At 35.5% G+C, this 19,145-nt stretch overlaps 1 protein-coding gene across 2 annotated transcripts in view; it reads right to left on the bottom strand.

Moving 5' to 3' along the window:
- Nucleotides 1–7,750: 7,750 nt before the first annotated feature.
- LOC131070933 (probable UDP-N-acetylglucosamine--peptide N-acetylglucosaminyltransferase SEC) overlaps nucleotides 7,751–19,145 on the bottom strand; it is a 104,035-nt gene continuing 92,640 nt past the window's right edge. Inside the window, exons 7-28 of one of the 2 annotated variants that reach the window (XM_058006627.2) lie at nucleotides 13,720–13,839; nucleotides 13,454–13,516; nucleotides 13,267–13,345; nucleotides 12,970–13,079; nucleotides 12,754–12,807; nucleotides 12,462–12,529; nucleotides 12,192–12,294; nucleotides 11,858–12,060; nucleotides 11,655–11,751; nucleotides 11,109–11,180; nucleotides 10,924–11,000; nucleotides 10,595–10,711; nucleotides 10,387–10,471; nucleotides 10,104–10,271; nucleotides 9,820–9,930; nucleotides 9,598–9,684; nucleotides 9,386–9,513; nucleotides 9,041–9,123; nucleotides 8,806–8,911; nucleotides 8,570–8,716; nucleotides 8,328–8,448; nucleotides 7,751–8,234 (exon numbers count right to left, since the gene is read on the bottom strand). In XM_058006627.2, the coding sequence (XP_057862610.2) occupies nucleotides 8,121–8,234; nucleotides 8,328–8,448; nucleotides 8,570–8,716; nucleotides 8,806–8,911; nucleotides 9,041–9,123; nucleotides 9,386–9,513; nucleotides 9,598–9,684; nucleotides 9,820–9,930; nucleotides 10,104–10,271; nucleotides 10,387–10,471; nucleotides 10,595–10,711; nucleotides 10,924–11,000; nucleotides 11,109–11,180; nucleotides 11,655–11,751; nucleotides 11,858–12,060; nucleotides 12,192–12,294; nucleotides 12,462–12,529; nucleotides 12,754–12,807; nucleotides 12,970–13,079; nucleotides 13,267–13,345; nucleotides 13,454–13,516; nucleotides 13,720–13,839 (2,313 nt within the window). In that variant the 3' untranslated portion in view covers nucleotides 7,751–8,120. Of the gene's footprint in view, nucleotides 8,235–8,327; nucleotides 8,449–8,569; nucleotides 8,717–8,805; nucleotides 8,912–9,040; nucleotides 9,124–9,385; nucleotides 9,514–9,597; nucleotides 9,685–9,819; nucleotides 9,931–10,103; nucleotides 10,272–10,386; nucleotides 10,472–10,594; nucleotides 10,712–10,923; nucleotides 11,001–11,108; nucleotides 11,181–11,654; nucleotides 11,752–11,857; nucleotides 12,061–12,191; nucleotides 12,295–12,461; nucleotides 12,530–12,753; nucleotides 12,808–12,969; nucleotides 13,080–13,266; nucleotides 13,346–13,453; nucleotides 13,517–13,719; nucleotides 13,840–19,145 lie in introns of those variants that run through there. The other variant, XM_058006628.2, reaches the window with a different exon arrangement.

The raw sequence follows: 19,145 nt of genomic DNA, 5'->3' as shown, positions 1-19,145 counted from the left end.
AGATAGGAAAAGGAGGTTGGATTTAAAATCCAAAATGGTATGTTATTCAAGGGAAACAATTTGTGCACTCCATGAGCAATAACTTGATTAAGGAGAAGCATAGTGGAGGATTAGCTAGGAACTTTGGTCGAGATAAGACCATTCTCTAGTTAGTGAACATTATTATTGGCCACAATTGCATAAGGATGTGAAGAAGTTTGTGTAGAGTATGTTAGATGGAGAAGGAACAAATCAGAATACAAGACTATACCAACCATTACCTATACCAAAGTGGCCATGGAAGGATATTAGCATGGATTTTGTTTTTGGTTTACCAAGGTCTTAGAGAGGACATGAGTCCATTTTTGTGTTAATAAAAATATTCTTGAAGATTACATATTTTAATCCTTGTAAGAAAACTATTGATGTTGTTCCTATTGCAGAGTTACTTTTTTGAGAGGTGGTGAGGCTACATGGTCTACCAAAGAGCAATACACTTGTTGAATATCCAGGCAACTGAGAGGCGGGGTGAATAAGTAGACAACTTAAATAATTTCTTCTATGCTTTTATACATTCGGAGTAACCAACAGACTTAATTAAAGCATATATAACATGAAGAATACATACACACAACACATTACACAATGAACACTAGATATGTTGTGGAAAACCCAAGAAGGGAAAAACCACAAAGAATGTGAGTTCTCAATATAAAACACCGGTTAAGGTGATTTTTACAAATGGTGGCTCACTACCAGAATGCTCGCTGCAGGAGGGCTCACTGCCCCAAAAAAGGCTCACCACCGAAGAAAGAAAGAAAGATAATCCACCACTATAACACACACTGCAAAAACCGGACTGAATCTGGTGCCTCGACACCAACACACTTTGCACAACATTAATAATCAAATCCTTCCTTCTCAATCTCACATATCTTCAATAACAATGCCGCACTTTTTCATACTAACACAATAAGATCATCCTCATATAAATATTGTCTTCCGATAAGCATAATCTTCCAAGTTGGCTAAGACGGAGATCTAAAATAGGTCAACACTAAACATTTCGGTGGTGGGAAGAAACGAGAAGTAGACCACACTACAACAATTAAGATTTTACCTTAATCAGTTTTAAAATATAAATTACTATCAGCCGATCCCTTCTGAAATCCTTGATCAATCAAATATTTATGTAGTGTTCCATAACAAGCTCTAGGAGCTTGTTTCAATCCATACAAGGCCTTTTTCAATTTGCAAACAATGTTCAGATCATCTTTCAGCTTAAATCCTTCTAGTTGCTGAATGTAAACTTCTTCGTTTAGCTCTCCATTTAGAAATGTTGATTTCACATCCATCTGATAGACCTTAAAATCCTTAAAATCTGCAAAAGCAAGAAACACCCTGATTGCCTCCAACCAAGCAACTAGGATATATGTCTCATCAAAGTCAATGCCTTCAACCTGAGTGTAACCTTTACAAACCAACCTCGTTTTATTTCTCACAAACTCTCCATCTTCATCCATCTTGTTTCGAAGAACCCATTTTGTTCCAATCACATTCTTATCTACCGGTATGTAAACTAATTCACATGTCTGATTCTTTTCAATCTAATCCAGCTCTTCTCTCATTGCTTTTATCCAATTTAATCATTGCAAGCTTCTGCTAATGTTTTTGGTTCCATCTCATAAAGTAAACATAACAGAACTTGTTCTTGAGCTGCTTTGCTTCTTGTGATGATTCCTTTGTTCTTATTTCCAATAATCTGATCTGCTGAATGATTCTTCTGAATATATATCTTGGGGTCTTAGATGTAGATGTCAGAGCTTCTTGAGCTTCCGTTTCTTCTTCTCCTCTGATTTTCTCTTCTCTTTTCCTGTCATCCGATTCATCAAACTCATATCCTGCCAATTTGTCAAACTCTTTAGAAATGTCTTCATCAACTTTTACATTTGCACTTTCAACAATCTTGTTTAGCCTTTTGTTGTAACACTGGTATGCCTTGCTCCTTGTAGAATATCCTAGGAATATGCCTTCATCGACTCTGCTATCAAACTTTCAGGATTATTTTCATCTCTCTAGATGTAGCACTTGCTTCCAAATACCTTGAAATATTTCATTGTTGGAGTTCTACCATGCATAGCTCATATGATGTCTTTTCATGTCTTTTCCGGTATAAAATCTTGTTAAGAGTGTAGACTGCTATATGAATTGCTTCTCTCCAGTAGACTTATGGAAGTTTTGCTCATTTGATCATTATTTTTGTTACCTCTTGTATAGTTTTGTTTATCCTTTCCACTACACCATTCTGTTGTGGGGTTCTAGGGCCAAACAATTGTCTTCTAATACCATGTTTCTCACAAAAGTTGTTAAACTCATCAGAAGTAAATTCTCCTCCTCTGTCAGACCTCAAACACTTAATCTTTCTGTCAACTTCATTTTTTACTTTAGCCATGAATATTTTGAATGTTTCTAGTGCTTTTGACTTCTCACTAAAAAATGCAATCAGTGACATTCTAGAATAATCATCAATCAACAACATGAAATGCTTCTCACCTTGTATACTTCTTGTTCTGGTCGGACCGCATAGGTCAGTATGCACTAAATCCAACAATCCAGTGGATGATTGCACCTTTCTTCTATAAGTTCCTTTTGTCTGCTTTCAAACTTGACATTCTTTGCAAATGTTGTTATCCAGTTTGGTAAACCTAGGCAAATCTCACTACATTTGATGAACTAATTTTCACCAAGTTGTCAAAATTGATGACACATCCTTCTGAGCCAAAGCCAACTATCATTAATTTGAGATAACAAACAATGCTTTGTAGCTCCTTCTAGCAGATACATGTTTCCACAATCCTTTTCCATGTTGCAATAACAATTCTGGATCCTTTCTGAATCTCACAATCATCATCTTGAAAGACAACATTGTAACCATTTTCACACATTTGTTTAATACTCAAAAGATTATGATGCAAACCCTTCATATTGTAAACATAGAGCCAATTCTCACAATTTGTGCTGCTTGATCATCTCCGAACTTAACAAAACCTCCATCATACTTTTCAAGTTTTACAAATTTACTTTTATCACCAGTCATATAGCATGTAAAGCAGTAGCAATAGTCTTAGAAATATCAATCTTAGGTACATCTCTTTCTACCAAAAACAAACAATCACCATCTTCATAATCCGATTCATCATTTAAAATACCAACATCATCTTTGACATAGTAGTCTCTCTTATTAAATTTTCTTTTACTATCTCTAGATTTTTGTCTTGAACCTTTTTTCGGACACCTAATAGCAATATGACCATTCTTTCCACATCTAAAACATTTAAGGGATAACATACCTTTGTATTTGTCAGTGTCTTTTTTCAGTTTCCTTACAAAGTTTGCTTCCATCTCATCTAAACTTTCATCTTCCAAATCTTCCTCAAAGGTTTTCGCTGTCTTTTCTGAATTTCATTATCTCAAATGCTAATAGAGTACCATACAACCACTCTCTAGTAAACTTCTTTGGATTATAGGTTTCTTCAAGAGCTAGGATCTTGTCACTGTAACTTTTCGATAGGCACATCAGAATCTTCTCAATTACGGCTTCATCTGTCAAGGTGTCACCAAGTTCTCTGATTTCATTTACCGCACTATCGACATTCTAAAAATAGCTAGTTATGTCTTCTCCTTCCATTTTCAAATTCTCATATCTACGCTTAGCTGTTAGCTTCTTTAATAATTTAACTCTGTCATTTCCTTCATAGATATCTCTCAACTTTTTTCAAACTTCATAAGCAATATTCAATGAAATAACCTTTTGTCAATTCAGTCTTTGATAAAGCACTAAAGATGGCATACCTTTTTTTTTCATTCTCTTCATAGGCTTGAATCTCATCTGGAGTGGTAAAACCATTTGTCGGTTGAACATACTTAATTTCCACTACTTTCCAAGCGTTGTATCTCAAAGAGATCATGTAGCCTCTCATCTTCACTTTCCAGAAACTATAGTTGAATCCGTCAAAGATAGGAATAGTTAGTTTAGGTGCATTCGAATCAGGATCTACCTCAAGCGGTTTAGCTTTTCTCCAAGGAACCAAAGCTTTGATACCAATTGTTGAATATTCGGCCAATTGAGAGGGGGTGAATCAGTTGACAGCTTAAAGAATTTCTTGTATGCTTTCACACATCCGAAGTAACCTACAGACTTAATTAAAGCATATATAACATGAAGAACACATACACACAACACATTACACAATGAACACCAGATATGACGTGGAAAACCCAAGAAGGGAAAAACCACAAAGAATGTTAGTTCTCAATATAAAACACCGGTTAAGGTGATTTTTACAAAGGGCGGCTCACTGCATGAAGGGTCACTGTCGAAGAAAAGAAGGTAATCCACCACTGTAACACATTGCAAAAATCAAACTAAATCCGATGCTTCAACACCATCACACTTCATACAACATTAATAATCAAATCCTTCCTTCTCAATCTCACATATCTTTAATAACAATGTCGCACCTTTTCATACTAACACAATCAGATCATCCTCATATAAATACTGTCTTTTGAGAAGCCTAATCTTCCAGGCCAGCCACGACAGAGATCTAAAATAAGTCAACACTAAACATTGATGTGGTGGGAAGGAATACAAAGTAGACCTTATCACAACTCACATCAACGGCTAGATCAACACGTTATATCCATTACAAATTCTAGACCCAAAAACCATTGCCTAATACAACAAAAATACGAATAGAATCAAGATATACATGAATGCAATCGATCAACACCATATCCAATAAATAGAAATATCCGGATCACCATCAACACAACTAATCCATACTGGAACACATCTTCCGAAGCACCAAGATTCCAAGGACACATCTTCTCGATCACCAACACCATCACCAACATTAAGAACACATGTTGACACTAATGACAACCAATCATACTCGTCAACAACACATTTGCCACAATATCAAGTTTGTTGGGTAGTTCTAGAGAACATTGTGGAAGAAGTTGAAGACATTTAAACATATTGTGTATGCTCTTTGGACGTTGCACTTCTATCTTTACAAGTCCCTAGTGTCACAACTGTTGTTGATAACTATTGTTTGTTGGCAATCTAGATTTATGTTAGGATTGGTCCAAAAAAAAAACGCTCCACATTGATGTTTCTGTTATTGTGACTTTAGAGTACATGCTTGTAATGTTTGTGTTGTGTCTCAGATCAAGTTTTAGGCGCTGAAGTGTTTTACAAGTGTGGATAATGATGTTCTATTCATAACTATCTTTTGGCCTTTCGAAATAAAGTGTTATATATCTATTTGTGTCGTGCTAGCATGTGTTGACGAAAGTGAGAAAAAAGTATTTGGTAATGTTCAAGGAATGTCCTTATATGCTCTGTATAATGTGGAATGGTATGTTTGGTGGCGCATTGTGTCTAATGTTGGTTTTTTAAGGTAATTGTTATGGTTTGGCCAACTAGGGTTGCTCTCTTGCTTGCATTATGACAGCATTGAAGATTTCGTTCAATTGTATTGGGGTCTATGACAGCATTGAAGATTGCGTTCAATTGTATTTGGGTCCTATTTTGGCTTGTGGGCTTTTGCATTGAATTAATTCATTTGGAAGATATGTTTTTGGGTTGACAAGTTAAGTCCTAAATAGTTTATCTACACATTACCTTTTTGCCAACCTTAGAAGATGTGTGCTAGCATATGTAAAGTTTGGGGCCACTCCAAATGTTGTAATATGATGTTTTTAGGTCCTTCCTATCTCCTAGAGTGGACCGCTTTCACCATAATTGTACTTGGTAGTTGACTTGCTAGGACCTATGCTCGTTCCCTATTCTAGCTGACCTAATTAATGTTTTGTGATGAGAGGATGATATATATACAAGATCAAATTAGTGTGAATGTGTTGCATGTGGATTAGTGGCGATACAAATTTGAAGTTGTAGAAGTGTGCAATGGAAGTATTAGTGCCAAAATGTATAATGATTGCTTGTGTGAGCAACTACATTAAGAGGAGATTGCTAGAAGTAGCGTTGTCGATGACTTATTCATGTTGATTCATATGTTCATGTACCTTGCTCAGAGATAGTGAATATCCCTAGCAAGCTCTTTGTATCTTGCCCTGAGGCAATGAGCCTCAACCTGCAAGTCCCTTGTATCTTGCCCAAGAGTAGTGCACCTCAACTTGCAAGTTCTTTCGGGATCAATGAGCTTCCTTGGTAGTGTGCCTAAAACAAATATTGTAAATTTGTTCATATTTTGTGAGTTAACTCTCACCATGGTTTTTCCACATAAATCTAATGTTCTCTTGTGCATGGTGTTCATTGATGCTTAGAAGATTAAGGTTAAGTTGATTTTGTTTTGTGGAATAAGTTTGAGGTTTGTTCAAGACTGATTCACCCCGCCACCCACCCACCCACCCCTACCTCTTAGTCTTGGGGTGTGTTTAACAACCTCTTCATAAACCAATGTCTTACTCTTATGATACTTGAGGAACTACATGAGCTCCCTACAAGAATTAAGGTGTCTTTGATTTAGAAATGTAACATAATCTTATAAATATTGTTTGTGGATTCTCCAATTTAACAACAAAAGTTTTTTATTAAATGGGTAAAATAGGTTTTGAAGGGGCCTCAAAACCCTTTATAAAAGACAATAGATGACACAAAGGGCAGACAACATAACAACTACAGCCAAGTTGCCCCTAAACAACATCCACCCAACAAGAATGCCAACCCAAATGCCAACCCAAATGCCAACAAAGGATTAGCCTCCTAAACCACACCATGGCTCCACTTAGCAATCTGCACACCCGAAACATGTATCAGAAACAAAACCATGTTTATGAAGACCTCTTCTGTTTTTGGACAATAGTCCAAGACATGGCATTATCCAAGTCCTTAAATTAGATATAAAGGAGAGGAAAATCCTCTTTCATATAGCCTCAACCTGCACCAATACACACGGGGAAGAGCATCTAACTGAAGATGATGCAAGTTGCACTGAAATCAAAGGCAATGAAGGAATAGTGGAACCACCAAAACACTCCCCGAAAGTAACATACTTAGGAGCAGCACCCTTGGTAAAGAATGTTATGCAATAAAAGCTCTTAGTGTAACCTAATGAGAAACTATCACAGCTGGGGCATACGGGAAACATTTGATCCCTCATCTTGAAGTTGTTACTGGTATATATCATCCTGAAGTTGTTTCTGGTACATGCTTACTATAACTATTGATATGAATGTTCAAAAAAACCTTCGAAAAATTTAACCTAAATAAACAATTCATCTAAATTAATGCACAATGCAACTCAGTTATTAAGGACTGGTTTGGGATCTACAAGGCAATGAGACTTAAGAAACTCTGATGAATGTCAATGGGGAATGTAATCCAGAGCTCCATGAAAATTGTTGACTAAGCATAGCCATTCAAAAAATGATAAGACATTTGAATATCACGTGAGGGTAAATTTGAAGATAATATTGTAGCCCAAACTAAAAATAAATAAAACGTCCCACATTCAAAATGCTAAATAGTTTCACCGTTATCAAGAAACAAATTCAAGGCTTGCTCTGCTTGTAAGAACCAAAGATTGTTGTACATCTAGCAGGAAATGCATAGATACATGAACATTGTATTAACAGTCAGACATTTTCCAACATATGACTCATTATTCAGCCCTGCTATCTTCAGAAAATAATGAACATCCACAGCATAATAGCAGTAGCACATAATATAAACATTGTCAGATCACTTAAGTGGTCTTGTCAATCATAATAATAGAAACCAAATAAATAATGAACATGTAAAATACTTGATTAAGTCCACAGACCGAAGCCTCTCAATTTTCTTCTTAGAATGCACATAGCTGGTGTGCATATTTTGAACACCCATGTGATTTTCCTATAATACTCATCTATAACCAAAATAAAATGGAAAAAGTTCACCCTAACAGTGCTCTTGAGGGTGCCCTGCATGTAACATACAGCAAATGTTCTTCTGGCATCCATCAACACTAGTGCCTGAAGAGGCAACCGTGTTTCATGTGGGGTGTGCCAGATATTGGAACCTTTCAAACCATGGTTCCATATCATATATGACTACTACATAAAATATATGATTATTTATCATATGGAAAATCATTGTCATTTTCAGTTACTTTAAATGGTTGGGGATGCCTTTCCGTGCAGTACAAATTCCACATCTTATAAAAGGCCCTCTCAAGATTCCGTACCTATTCAGCAAGGAAACATACAACATTATCAATACAGTACACATAGATGATTGATCTAATGATTCTGACTGGCAATACATGGTGCAATCTTACCCAACGAAGAGTGTCAAACAATGGACATGTCAACCGAGCTTCTTTAATATTTGCACGTAAGGATTGACACCTTGCAGGGTTTTGACCAAGACTAACAGCCTTCTCCTCATACTCTTGCATACTGCGACAGAATGAGTGTGAATAAAACTTATGTGGTTCAATATCAATAACATAATGTCAATTACTGCCTGTGATGAATGATGAGCTGCAAAATATCTCAAACAAGCATGAAAGCAAGGTACCTAGTGACAACCATCTCTTGTCCAAAACCCGTAGCATAACAGAGAGACCCTGCCACTCTTGTAGCCATTTTCTCAAGTGGAAGAGTAACAATGGGTACACCAGCCCAGAGGACATCAGTGCCAGTTGTATGTGCATTACATAATGGCCTGCATATACAAGGATTATCCATGTCTAAAAAATTTTAAGAAAGAGCATTTAAGACCAAGAATTTCAAGAAAAAATAATAAGCACATACGTATCTAGGCACAAATCAGCAAGCGAGCTACGACGTATATGTTCACTCTTGGCTGCAACATCTGTGAAAATAATCTGTTCCTGTCTCACATTCTGTGCAGTAGCAACTGGAAAGAGAAATCCCTGTTAGAATGTCTCTAAGGACATCTGGTTTCTTCAAATGGCACAGAAATCTGTTTCGTTCATTCTATTTTATGAACTTCCTAAGTCTACATTAGAAGCTTGAAAAATCATACATGCCCGTAATCTACTTTCTCCTGCAGCGGGAAATCTAAGAAGCCATAGTGCACTGTTTGGAACACGTTTTAGAATATTGCACCTAATATCCACGGAAAATGTTATATAGATGCACATAAAGATAAGGTAAAGAAAGCAAGTTGGCAGGAACTGATCTCCTTTTTCTTTTGAAAAAAAAACTGAACTATAAATCCTAATTCTAAGGAAGAGATGATTGAATATTCTCAGTAAAGCTTCCTACAGAAATGCCTGCATGCATAAACCCCCTTGCAAAGAACATTAGGGGCAAAGAGAGCAATTCAGTTGTCATGTCTGAGAAACGTATTTTAAAGACAAGAACTTACCATGTTATGAATATACCAGGATTCATTTTGTACAGCTGATTAAAGCAAGCAAAGAGAAATTTATCTTCTGGAAGTCCATAATCAGAGCGTTTTGGTTGGCACATAGGATCAAGAACATCTTGATTTTTCTGATTAAAAATATGGCAGACATTACAATCTTATCCACTCACCCAACACAGAGAGAACCAGCCAAATAATTCACCATCTGTTACCTGTTTGTAATCATTTACAAAATAACAGTGTGGCAGGTGGACAAGCTTCTCAGAATAGATATGTGAAAACCGTGTAGGGGAAACAAACTGCATCAAACTGATTTATTTAGTTGGCACTCATAACAACTTGATCTTATTTGATACATGTAGATAAGTTAAGTAGTTCATGTAAATAAAATGACATAAAATCCATTCAACTGCTATGTTCCTATAAAACTTTACCTCATCTGTCACTAAATAGTCAATGTAACTGGCTCCTGTTGTTCCAGGGAAGCCCATGTATGAAACCTGAATGGGAGCTGGTTTCATTGAAAAAATTTCATTTCGAGCACCCTGCAGGTGTGCTTGATGTATAATATCAATTAAGATTTACCAAATATTTATAAACAGTTGAAATTTCAGTTTAGTACACTGGAGATAATGTAGATATTAAAATCTAACATAACAGGTTGCAAAACCAAAAAAAATAAAAAAAGTAGACTAATAATATTAAGACAGAACAACACCTTAGTATATCCGTTCAAGTTGATAAGTATTTGAATATGAGCTTCAGAGATCATCCGGGCAATAACATCAGATGACAGAGTTGATACATCAATGAAATGCTCTGCCTCTGCCTGTATGTGGAGTCTCCATTCACTGCCATCACTCTGGCTCAAGGCATAGCAAAACACCTGCGCAGTTTCAGCATAATCATCAGGGAATATAATATGACATAGAGATTATGACATCCTCAAAGAAGTTGAAGATCTCAATACAAGTAGTAAAGTACAGCACAAAGTTGCATACCTCAATGTGGTCTCGGTTATGCATACCAAAAACAGATCCCATGAGGTGTGAAAGGGGATGGTTTCCAAAATCACTACTCAAATACCTAATTCCAAAACAATAACTAAAATTTCTCAAATTCTATCCCAAAGGCAATGGATCAAGTAAATAGAATATAGACTTTGGAAAAGAAAAACAGACACATGAACATAGAAAGTTTAAAACATACCCCACCCTAAGCCTGCCACTACCACCCTCACTCTTCACTGGCAATGGTAGGGGGTGGGTAAAAGAGGTAGGTCCAAATCGTGATGCAACAAGAGAGGCATGCTCTGCATATTTGCGGCTACACAAATACAATAGACCTCAAATAACTAGTTAGTTATTGCACCATTTCATTTTTGTAACAAAATGATAAATAAGGAGAAAATTTAGAGCTAAAGAACTCAATCTGACATCACAACAACATAAAGTGCTGGCAACATGATTTGGATCTACCAATACCTTATCAATCAGCAAAAATAAATTATACCAATAAAAATAACTCAATGCACATACCTGATTTCTAATGCTAACATGGGTTCAATGGGATAAGCAATTGCATGAAATGGTTGCACACTTGGAAGAACTGACATCTGTGATAGCCAATAACAAATTACCGCCTAGAAAAGATTAGCCACACATCATAAATTAATGGTGTAAACATACATTAGTAATAAAGTTTTGATAAATGCAGATTACACCTTTATCTGCCGCCTTACAATCGCCTCAACTTCAAGAAACTTACTGTCCCGGTCTTCCCAGTCGCAAACAGACTGGCATATAAACATTTGAATCAGTCAATCAAAACTTTCAAGATGTATACCTCTTGTATCAATTTTAGTGTACAAGTATATGGTTGAGGAGACAGGCTGGAATAGTAAGTTAAATCAAAAGAAAGAACAGGGCATAATTCAAAAGGGTAAGATTCATACATATATACTTGTTGATCAAAAGGTCAAGAAAAATAAGCATTTGAATTCACTATGATACTAAAACTATTCTAAAGTACTATTTCAGTAACCTAGTAACAACCTGCAAACACCCTAGAAATGACTCGTTAAATTTTACAATACTCCATTTTCTGTATTTTTCCTTTACACATGGGTAGAAAATTCTCTCATTGTTCCATCCCATTGTGGCTGCTTAATTTTCTCCTCTGAAATTAAGTTATTCACTTTTTTCATCTTCTAAAAATTTAGTTTTCCATCTTTTGCTTTGATATTAAGTTCCCCATAGATAACATATACCTGCAAGGTGTGCAGCAAGTTACAAGTTGCTTCTGGAAATTCTGGACGCAACAATAATGCTTGTTTGTAACACTTAATGGCAGGCTCAACTAGACCACTGAAAGGAAAAAGTTGCTTTACTTATCCCATTACTATTACACAATAACTTTAACCAAAAATAAATAAATACACTAAACAGGTTAGGATGTCAATACTATACGCACCCATCCTTGTAGGCGGAAGCAAGGTTGGCATGGGCTTCTGCCATACTAGGTCTGAGTGTTACCGCACGGATATAGTCTTGCATAGCTTCATTGACACGGCCCAACTCTTTAAGTGTATTACCCCTATTAACAAGCCCATCAGCTGCCATAGGATCTATACGAAGAACTTCATTGTAGCAAGCAACTGCTTCCATGTACTGACCCTGCGACCATCAATTTCTTCACTTGGAAACACAACCCAAAAACACCTTAATTTCAAGCCAAGTCTACTCACATTGTAAAGAGCTAAAACTAATTTTATTTAGAAGAGTATTAAATTGTTCATGAATCTTACCTGTTGTTTGTATATTGTTGCTAAATTGCTATATGGAGCAGACAAACCAGTTGTAACAGCTAATGTTGCTTTATAGCAGTCTGCAGCCAAATTCATCACATTCCTAAAAGACAAACACAAAATGAGATTGCAGTCAAACTGTTGCATAGTATACAACTGCAGAAATATTGTGAGCAAAGTCACATGAAAGAAGATCTTTCACATGCAACCTAAATACAAATGTTAAACTATCCAGACATTGACAGACATCCTGTTATTCCTATACTGTACCATTCCATATAAATATTCCCAAGGTTTGTAAGAGCTTGAGGATGGTTTGCCTGAAGTTGAAGGCAAGACTGCAAAAGAAAGACATAAGAGCACACCACGTGAAATGATTAAGAAAATATAACATTATATTTTACGATTATTATATTTCTCAGTCAATCTGTAGCCATATAGTTTAGTTTGCTAACTTTGAAGACTCAGAGAAGTTTCCACTTTCTCCTTAGTCTTTACTTATAAAAACAATGTAATTTTAAAAGGAAAATCTACTCAAAAAGGACCATATACAAATTCAAACCTGGTAACAAGTGATTGCTTCTTCTACTTTCCCAGCATCTTTGAGCGCATTGCCCTACATATGAGGGTACGATCTACGTCAGTCAAAAGAGTCATCACGGCCAGTCAAAATTGTGTTAGCAGCATCCATGGCAAGAACTGTCTTTAGATAATTCACACCAAATACAAAAAATGATTGATAAACAAAAAAAGAATGCCGATAGTAGCATGAACTCACCAGGTTATTGTATGCCTCCAAAAATGATGAATCATGAAAGATGGCTTGTTTATAGTGTGATATTGTCAAATCTAACTGGCCTTGGTCATAATATACACTTGCTAAATTACCTACAAGTGAATGATCAGCTCACAAACTGTTATCATAGAAGGTTTCCTAAAATGATATCTTTTATAAATTTCCAGCCAGCATTATAACTGGATACCCCATCAATTACAGTCTAAACAAACAACTATGCTCCAAAAGTAAACATGTCAGAAAGCTTGAGAATATTTGTAGATTTATTATGGACATTACCATAGGCAATTGAATAGTCAGGGCGCAATTGAATTGCTCGTTGATAACATAAAATTGCATCTTGAGGTCTTCGGATAGCCTGGATGAAAATAATATCTATTCTATATAGTCCTATAATGAAATGGAACCAGAATTTTTAGTAAATAAATAGATTAAAACTCAAAATAAAACTCAAAAACTAGCATACCTTCAGTACATTGCCTAGATTCAAATGTGCATCAGCAAAATTAGGTTTCAACTTGATTGCCTCCTGTAAACAGAATCATTTCATTTCAAAAGGATGTAGAAAAATATCCCTCTGATTATTCATTGTATAAAAGCAAAGGCTTTCCTCATAAACAAAATATGTTGCAATCAACAACCAGCTGGCACATATAAAGAATTCTCCAATATTCAAACAAACAGTTTAATCTAGGAAACAAATGAAGCCCAAAAACTCAGAGTCTAACGTACCTTATAATATGCAAGGGCTTTCTGGAAATCCCCTGCTTCCATGAACAGGCCTGCCAAGTTTGACCATGCAATTGCAAAAGTTGGTTGTATCCTCAATGCCTCAATATAGCATAGATATGCCTGCTCATTTCAAAAATAGTTTAAAGAATAAAGCAAAATAAAAATATTCTAGAAAACAGCCTCACTAGTAAATTTCAAACTGCCAAAAACTTTGGCATCTGCATTTGAATTCAGGAAAGATGAGTGTTGAGACAAGTATTGAAATTGAGTCCTTTAACAACCCATTTGGCACCCTTATCAATCTTGTATTGGCCCCTGCATAGTGATTAATGTCAATGTTGGTCCGGACTCTGTCCATCCTGTGCTCTAATTGTAATGTAAGCCTTAGAAAGCATCAAGGTCCCCATTTGCTTTCTCTTGTTGATCTACGCATTGAGGAATGGGTGTTTCCTTCACATGGCCAATTCTAATATTTGTAAAATTTATGATATTTGTAATGTCTGCATTCAATATTAAAACTTAAAGTTTCCAAGCATGAGTGTATAGTCTGATTCTGGAGCTTATCCTCCAAGATATTATTAGTGGATATATTTGTTGAATCCTATTAGCCTTTGGTCACTTGTGGATGTTAACATAATTTATTTCTAATTTCTTAAGTTATTCAATGTGGGCCTTTGACTAATTATCCAAAACCCTAATCCTTTATGTTCACCATTATAATCATTCATGTACTCATCAGCCCCGGTCGCTTTTACTGATCTGAGAACCTCATCACAATTTGTTTCTATTGTTTATAATATTACCACCAGTCCTTTCCATTATAATCATTCAATATGCCTTTTCAAGTTTCAATCTGGTACAGAGATTTTTTAGTGTATAGTCTGATTCTGGAGCTTATCCTCCAAGATATTATTAGTGGATATATTTGTTGAATCCTATTAGCCTTTGGTCACTTGTGGATGTTAACATAATTTATTTCTAATTTCTTAAGTTATTCAATGTGGGCCTTTGACTAATTATCCAAAACCCTTATCCTTTATGTTCACCATTATAATCATTCATGTACTCATCAGCCCTGGTCGCTTTTACTGATCTGAGAACCTCATCACAATTTGTTTCTATTGTTTATAATATTACCACCAGTCCTTTCCACAGAGGTTGTGGCAAAGAGGCTTGTGCTAAAATACTGTAAAATAATAGTAATGCGATGGATCAATCACGAGTCTCATCATTCTCATAACCTAAAACTCAAAATAACAATAATTTGTTTAGTAATTTTGTCTATGGTTAGAAGGACATTTTAACGAAGTCCTCAGACTACAAGATCAACTATAGTTCCTAGACAACATTGCTCAAAGGAATGGCTTGAAAAAGAAGAAATAATGTAGTACCCCTACTCGTTTGAACTCATTAGACTCGTACTTTATTATTGTTTGTTTTCAGTGGATACATTACCATGATGTGTTATTCAGATTTTTATGACATTATTTCATGCTTTATCTGGATATGAGATGCATAATTTATTTGCAGTATTTCAGTACTTGTGTTTTTTGGCATTTTACGGATTATTGCTATGTACTGACATTTTACTTTATTTATGCAATGTGGAATTATATGTTGTGTGTTTGCGAGTGTATTGGATGCAAGGGGACGATTTTCCTTCACTCATTTCGGTGAGTCAGGGAACGTCGCGATTCTCCTTCATCGGTGTGTATGCCGTGTTTTCTATATGGTATATATATGCATGTGTGGTTCGGTGATGTAGGATATTGCAAGTACAAGTACCGGGTAGGTACAGGGTATCGTCTCCACCTGGCTTCACAGACCTGAGCGTGCCTTATATTTTCCAATGGAAGTGGAGGAGATAGTAGTTGACCCTATTTTTACTCAGTTACACTCATGTGAGTGTCGTCAGTTAGTCGTCCAGTCAGTTAGTTCGGCCTTCGTATTTTGTTGTTTGATCTTTTTATGAGTGTTTGCTTGATATTTGTTCTGTGTGTGTGTTTTAGTGGATTTGATTAATTAATTAAGTTTATGGAGTTATCTCATAGTTGAATTATGTATGCATTGAGATTATAAATTTAATTAATTAAAAGAGGTTATTAAATTAAGTTACAAGCTGCATGATATTAGAAATATATTTTATTTAAATTTTAGTGAAAAAATAAATTAGATTAATTGTATTTATTATTTCCTAGAATTTTAAATAAATAAAAGAATAAAAAAATAAAAAAATAAATGAATAAAAGAATTAATTAGAATTAAAGTATTGCTTTAATTCTTTATTTAGAAAATAAATTAATTTGCATGAGAAAAAAAAAGAAAGAATAATGATTTTTAATTATTGCATGTTGGCTTATCTTTTGTTACAAAATTAGAAAAGAAAATAAAATTGTTTTTATTCTTAATTTAGGTTTTTGAGAAAAAGTTATTCAACCTAGAATTTTAGTTTAAAAAGAGGAATAGGTCATTATTTTAGGATACACAGGAAACAGGTCAAAAATTTAGGTGAAGAAATTTATTGGAAAGATTAGGGCTCTTCTACAAAATTCTTCCAGGAAAGCTATACCAGGTTGGGTGGCTTCTTTTGATTTTGTTTTAAGAAAATATTTCTATTCTTCTATCTCTCTGAATGATGTGCGTATTAAGGTGTTTGTCAAATTTGGAATCCTGTCTGATTATTTCTTGATTTTGGTTAAAATCCATTCTTGAAGATAATTTCTAGTTTATGGAAAATTTGTCAAGAATTTTTATTGTGTATGGAAATTTCAAGATTTGGGAGGAATGGGGTTACTAGAGAAATCACTCCCTCTTGTTTGATTTTGTTCCAGTATTTGGCTATGGTAGTCTTTTACTTATATCTGTGTGAAATGGTTTATTTACTTTAGAAATAAATTTAATTGTTAATTAAATTTATTGGGATATATCATATATACAATAAATATATATATATATTATAAAATTCTGTGAGAGAATTCCCTTGATATTGGAAATTTATTTTATGGTTGTATTGGGCAAGGAAATTAATTTTTAAAAAAAATAAAAAATAAAATAAAGGGTAGCGAGCTACCTACGGTAGCATGGGCTACCGGCGGTAGCATGGGCTATCGTGCGCAAGGGCAGCAGTTATATGCTTTTCTTTCTTTGTTCCTTGTGCGTACTGTGACATGACACTTTCGGATTTCGTGCCCGGGGGTTGGGTAATTTGTGTGATTGATTAGTTTAAAATATATATATATGTTTATATATAAGCTGTTTTTTTTTTATTGTTATGGGTGTTATATTATTTTAGCTTTATTTTAATATTATGGAAATTAATTCATGAGTTACCTTAAAAAATATATATTTTGTAATATGATTATAAGAATAATATATAAATATACGATGTATATATATATGTATTCATATAATTATATTATACATATATAAATAAACTTAGAGTTTGATAATTTCCGGAAAAGTTTATAATTTTTAGATTTTATATGTATGTTGGGAAATACATTAGGAGATTAATTTTTATGTGATTTTATTTGACTTATTGGACAAATGACAAAATTGATTTATTTAATATAGTTGTAATTCTTATTGTCTGGAAAATCTTTAATTGCAAGTTATTTATGCTATTGGCTGTTTTAAGAAAAAATTGCCTATATTAGGATCTTGTGTAAATGATGTTTTCGGTCAAGCTTAATTTCATTGCAATTCCGGTTGAGTTGTCATTGTGTCCTATGTTGTTATATCTCCTTGGTCAGGGGTTGTTGTATAATCTTATTGATGTGAGCCATTGTGTGTGTTTGTCCAAATGGTCAATCTTGGGTTAGTGATTGTGTATCCTTCACCTGTGCTTTGTCAAGATTAGTTATGGCTGTTTGTTTCGCCATAGAGTTCTCGTAGGGAGACCTTTCCTGTTAGTGTCCTATGAGAGAGAGTGGCTTTCGAGCAGGGGCCGTGCCCGAAGTGGATGACAGGATAACCCATCGAAAGTCGGTTAAAAAGTGATAACCTAATAATTGATTAGGGGGTGGGTAGAATAAATATTAATTAAGATAATGTACCTTGTGCATAGGTGAGTGCTAGTACAGGGCTCATAATGCAGCGAGAAGGCCTGGAATGGCAAACTTACCACTTTGTCTTCACAAAAGGATTGGTAGGGTCCGCATGAGACTTAGTTGGAACCAGAGGCTCGGGAGAGGTTACCAGGATGACCTAGGATGGGGGCCGGGACCTATGGAGGTTGTACCATGGTATCCATCTTAAGCTATGCGATGACACACTCTCCTTAGAGTCACTAGTGTTTTGTCAATTGAGTCACATGGATGTTTGCGAAGTCTTGTATTTCTTTCATACTTGTCTACTTTGCTTGCTTGAGGGTTTTCTACTATCTCCTAGCACAGTGGGGTGGTTCCATTTCGGGATCACATGGTCGGGTGGTAGTGCCACTTCCCATCGGATGTTCTGGATTTTATCTTCAAGCGAGGAAAGGCTTCGCTGGTGTTTCTTGGTTCGTGGTTCATGTACCAGCTCTTGTTCGAGATCATTGTTCAGTTGAGACCTTGTGGTCATTGTATCAAACTTTTATGTAACCTTGATATTGTAACTTTGTAATCTGTGGCATTATTGGAAGCCATGTATTTATGGATATTGTAATAGTATGTCAGTGGAATGTATGTTATTTCAGTTGCTTTGATCTTATGTTAAATTGTTTTATGGAAATTGGATACATTGGAGTACTTTCATTTCTTCAGTATGGAATTTAGATGTGTAGTTTTAAACTTAAGCATTTAATTTATCTAATTAAATGGACAATTGGATTCATTGTGGTGTTAATATAATCTACGAATTAATCTTCGTTGGTAACCCTTAGGAAATCATACGTTAGACTTCCGCTGTGTTATTAAACGTGCAATGGTTATAGTTAGTGCACTGTCTTAAAAAAAAAAATTATTTCACCCTTTGGTTGCCTAGTTGTCTTGATTTCCTTTAGGGTTAGTGGCGGGGCATTACATTTGGTATCAGAGCCCAAGTTTCAACACTAGGTACTCTGGGTTTGTAGTGTGCCTTTCAGTTGACCATCTTGCTTAGGTCGTAATTTTTGTATCTCTCTTGTCTTATCCTTGCTATAGATCTGAATCGTTTTCTCTTATATGGTACTAGGTCATGGCTAGGAAAGGTAGAGGAGGTGGCCGTATGGGTGGTCGCAAAGGAGGCAGAGGTGGAGGACGGGGCCGTGGTTCTGACCATCACAGTCCTTCACCACCACCCACTCATGTGAGTGTTGAGCCGGAACAGTCAGTTCATCAGGAGCAGGAATGGTCAGTTCATCAGGAGCAGGAACAGTCTGTTCATCAGAATTCTCAGCATGCAGGAGAGCAGGTTTCCGAAAGGGAAGAGCTAAGACAGATGTTTCAGGAGGTTCTGGCTAGGTT

This window comes from Cryptomeria japonica, chromosome 1 (assembly GCF_030272615.1).
Source record: "Cryptomeria japonica chromosome 1, Sugi_1.0, whole genome shotgun sequence".
Lineage (NCBI taxonomy): Eukaryota > Viridiplantae > Streptophyta > Pinopsida > Cupressales > Cupressaceae > Cryptomeria > Cryptomeria japonica.
Note: the sequence above shows the minus strand (reverse complement) of the source record. Positions and strands in the feature narration are given on the sequence as shown.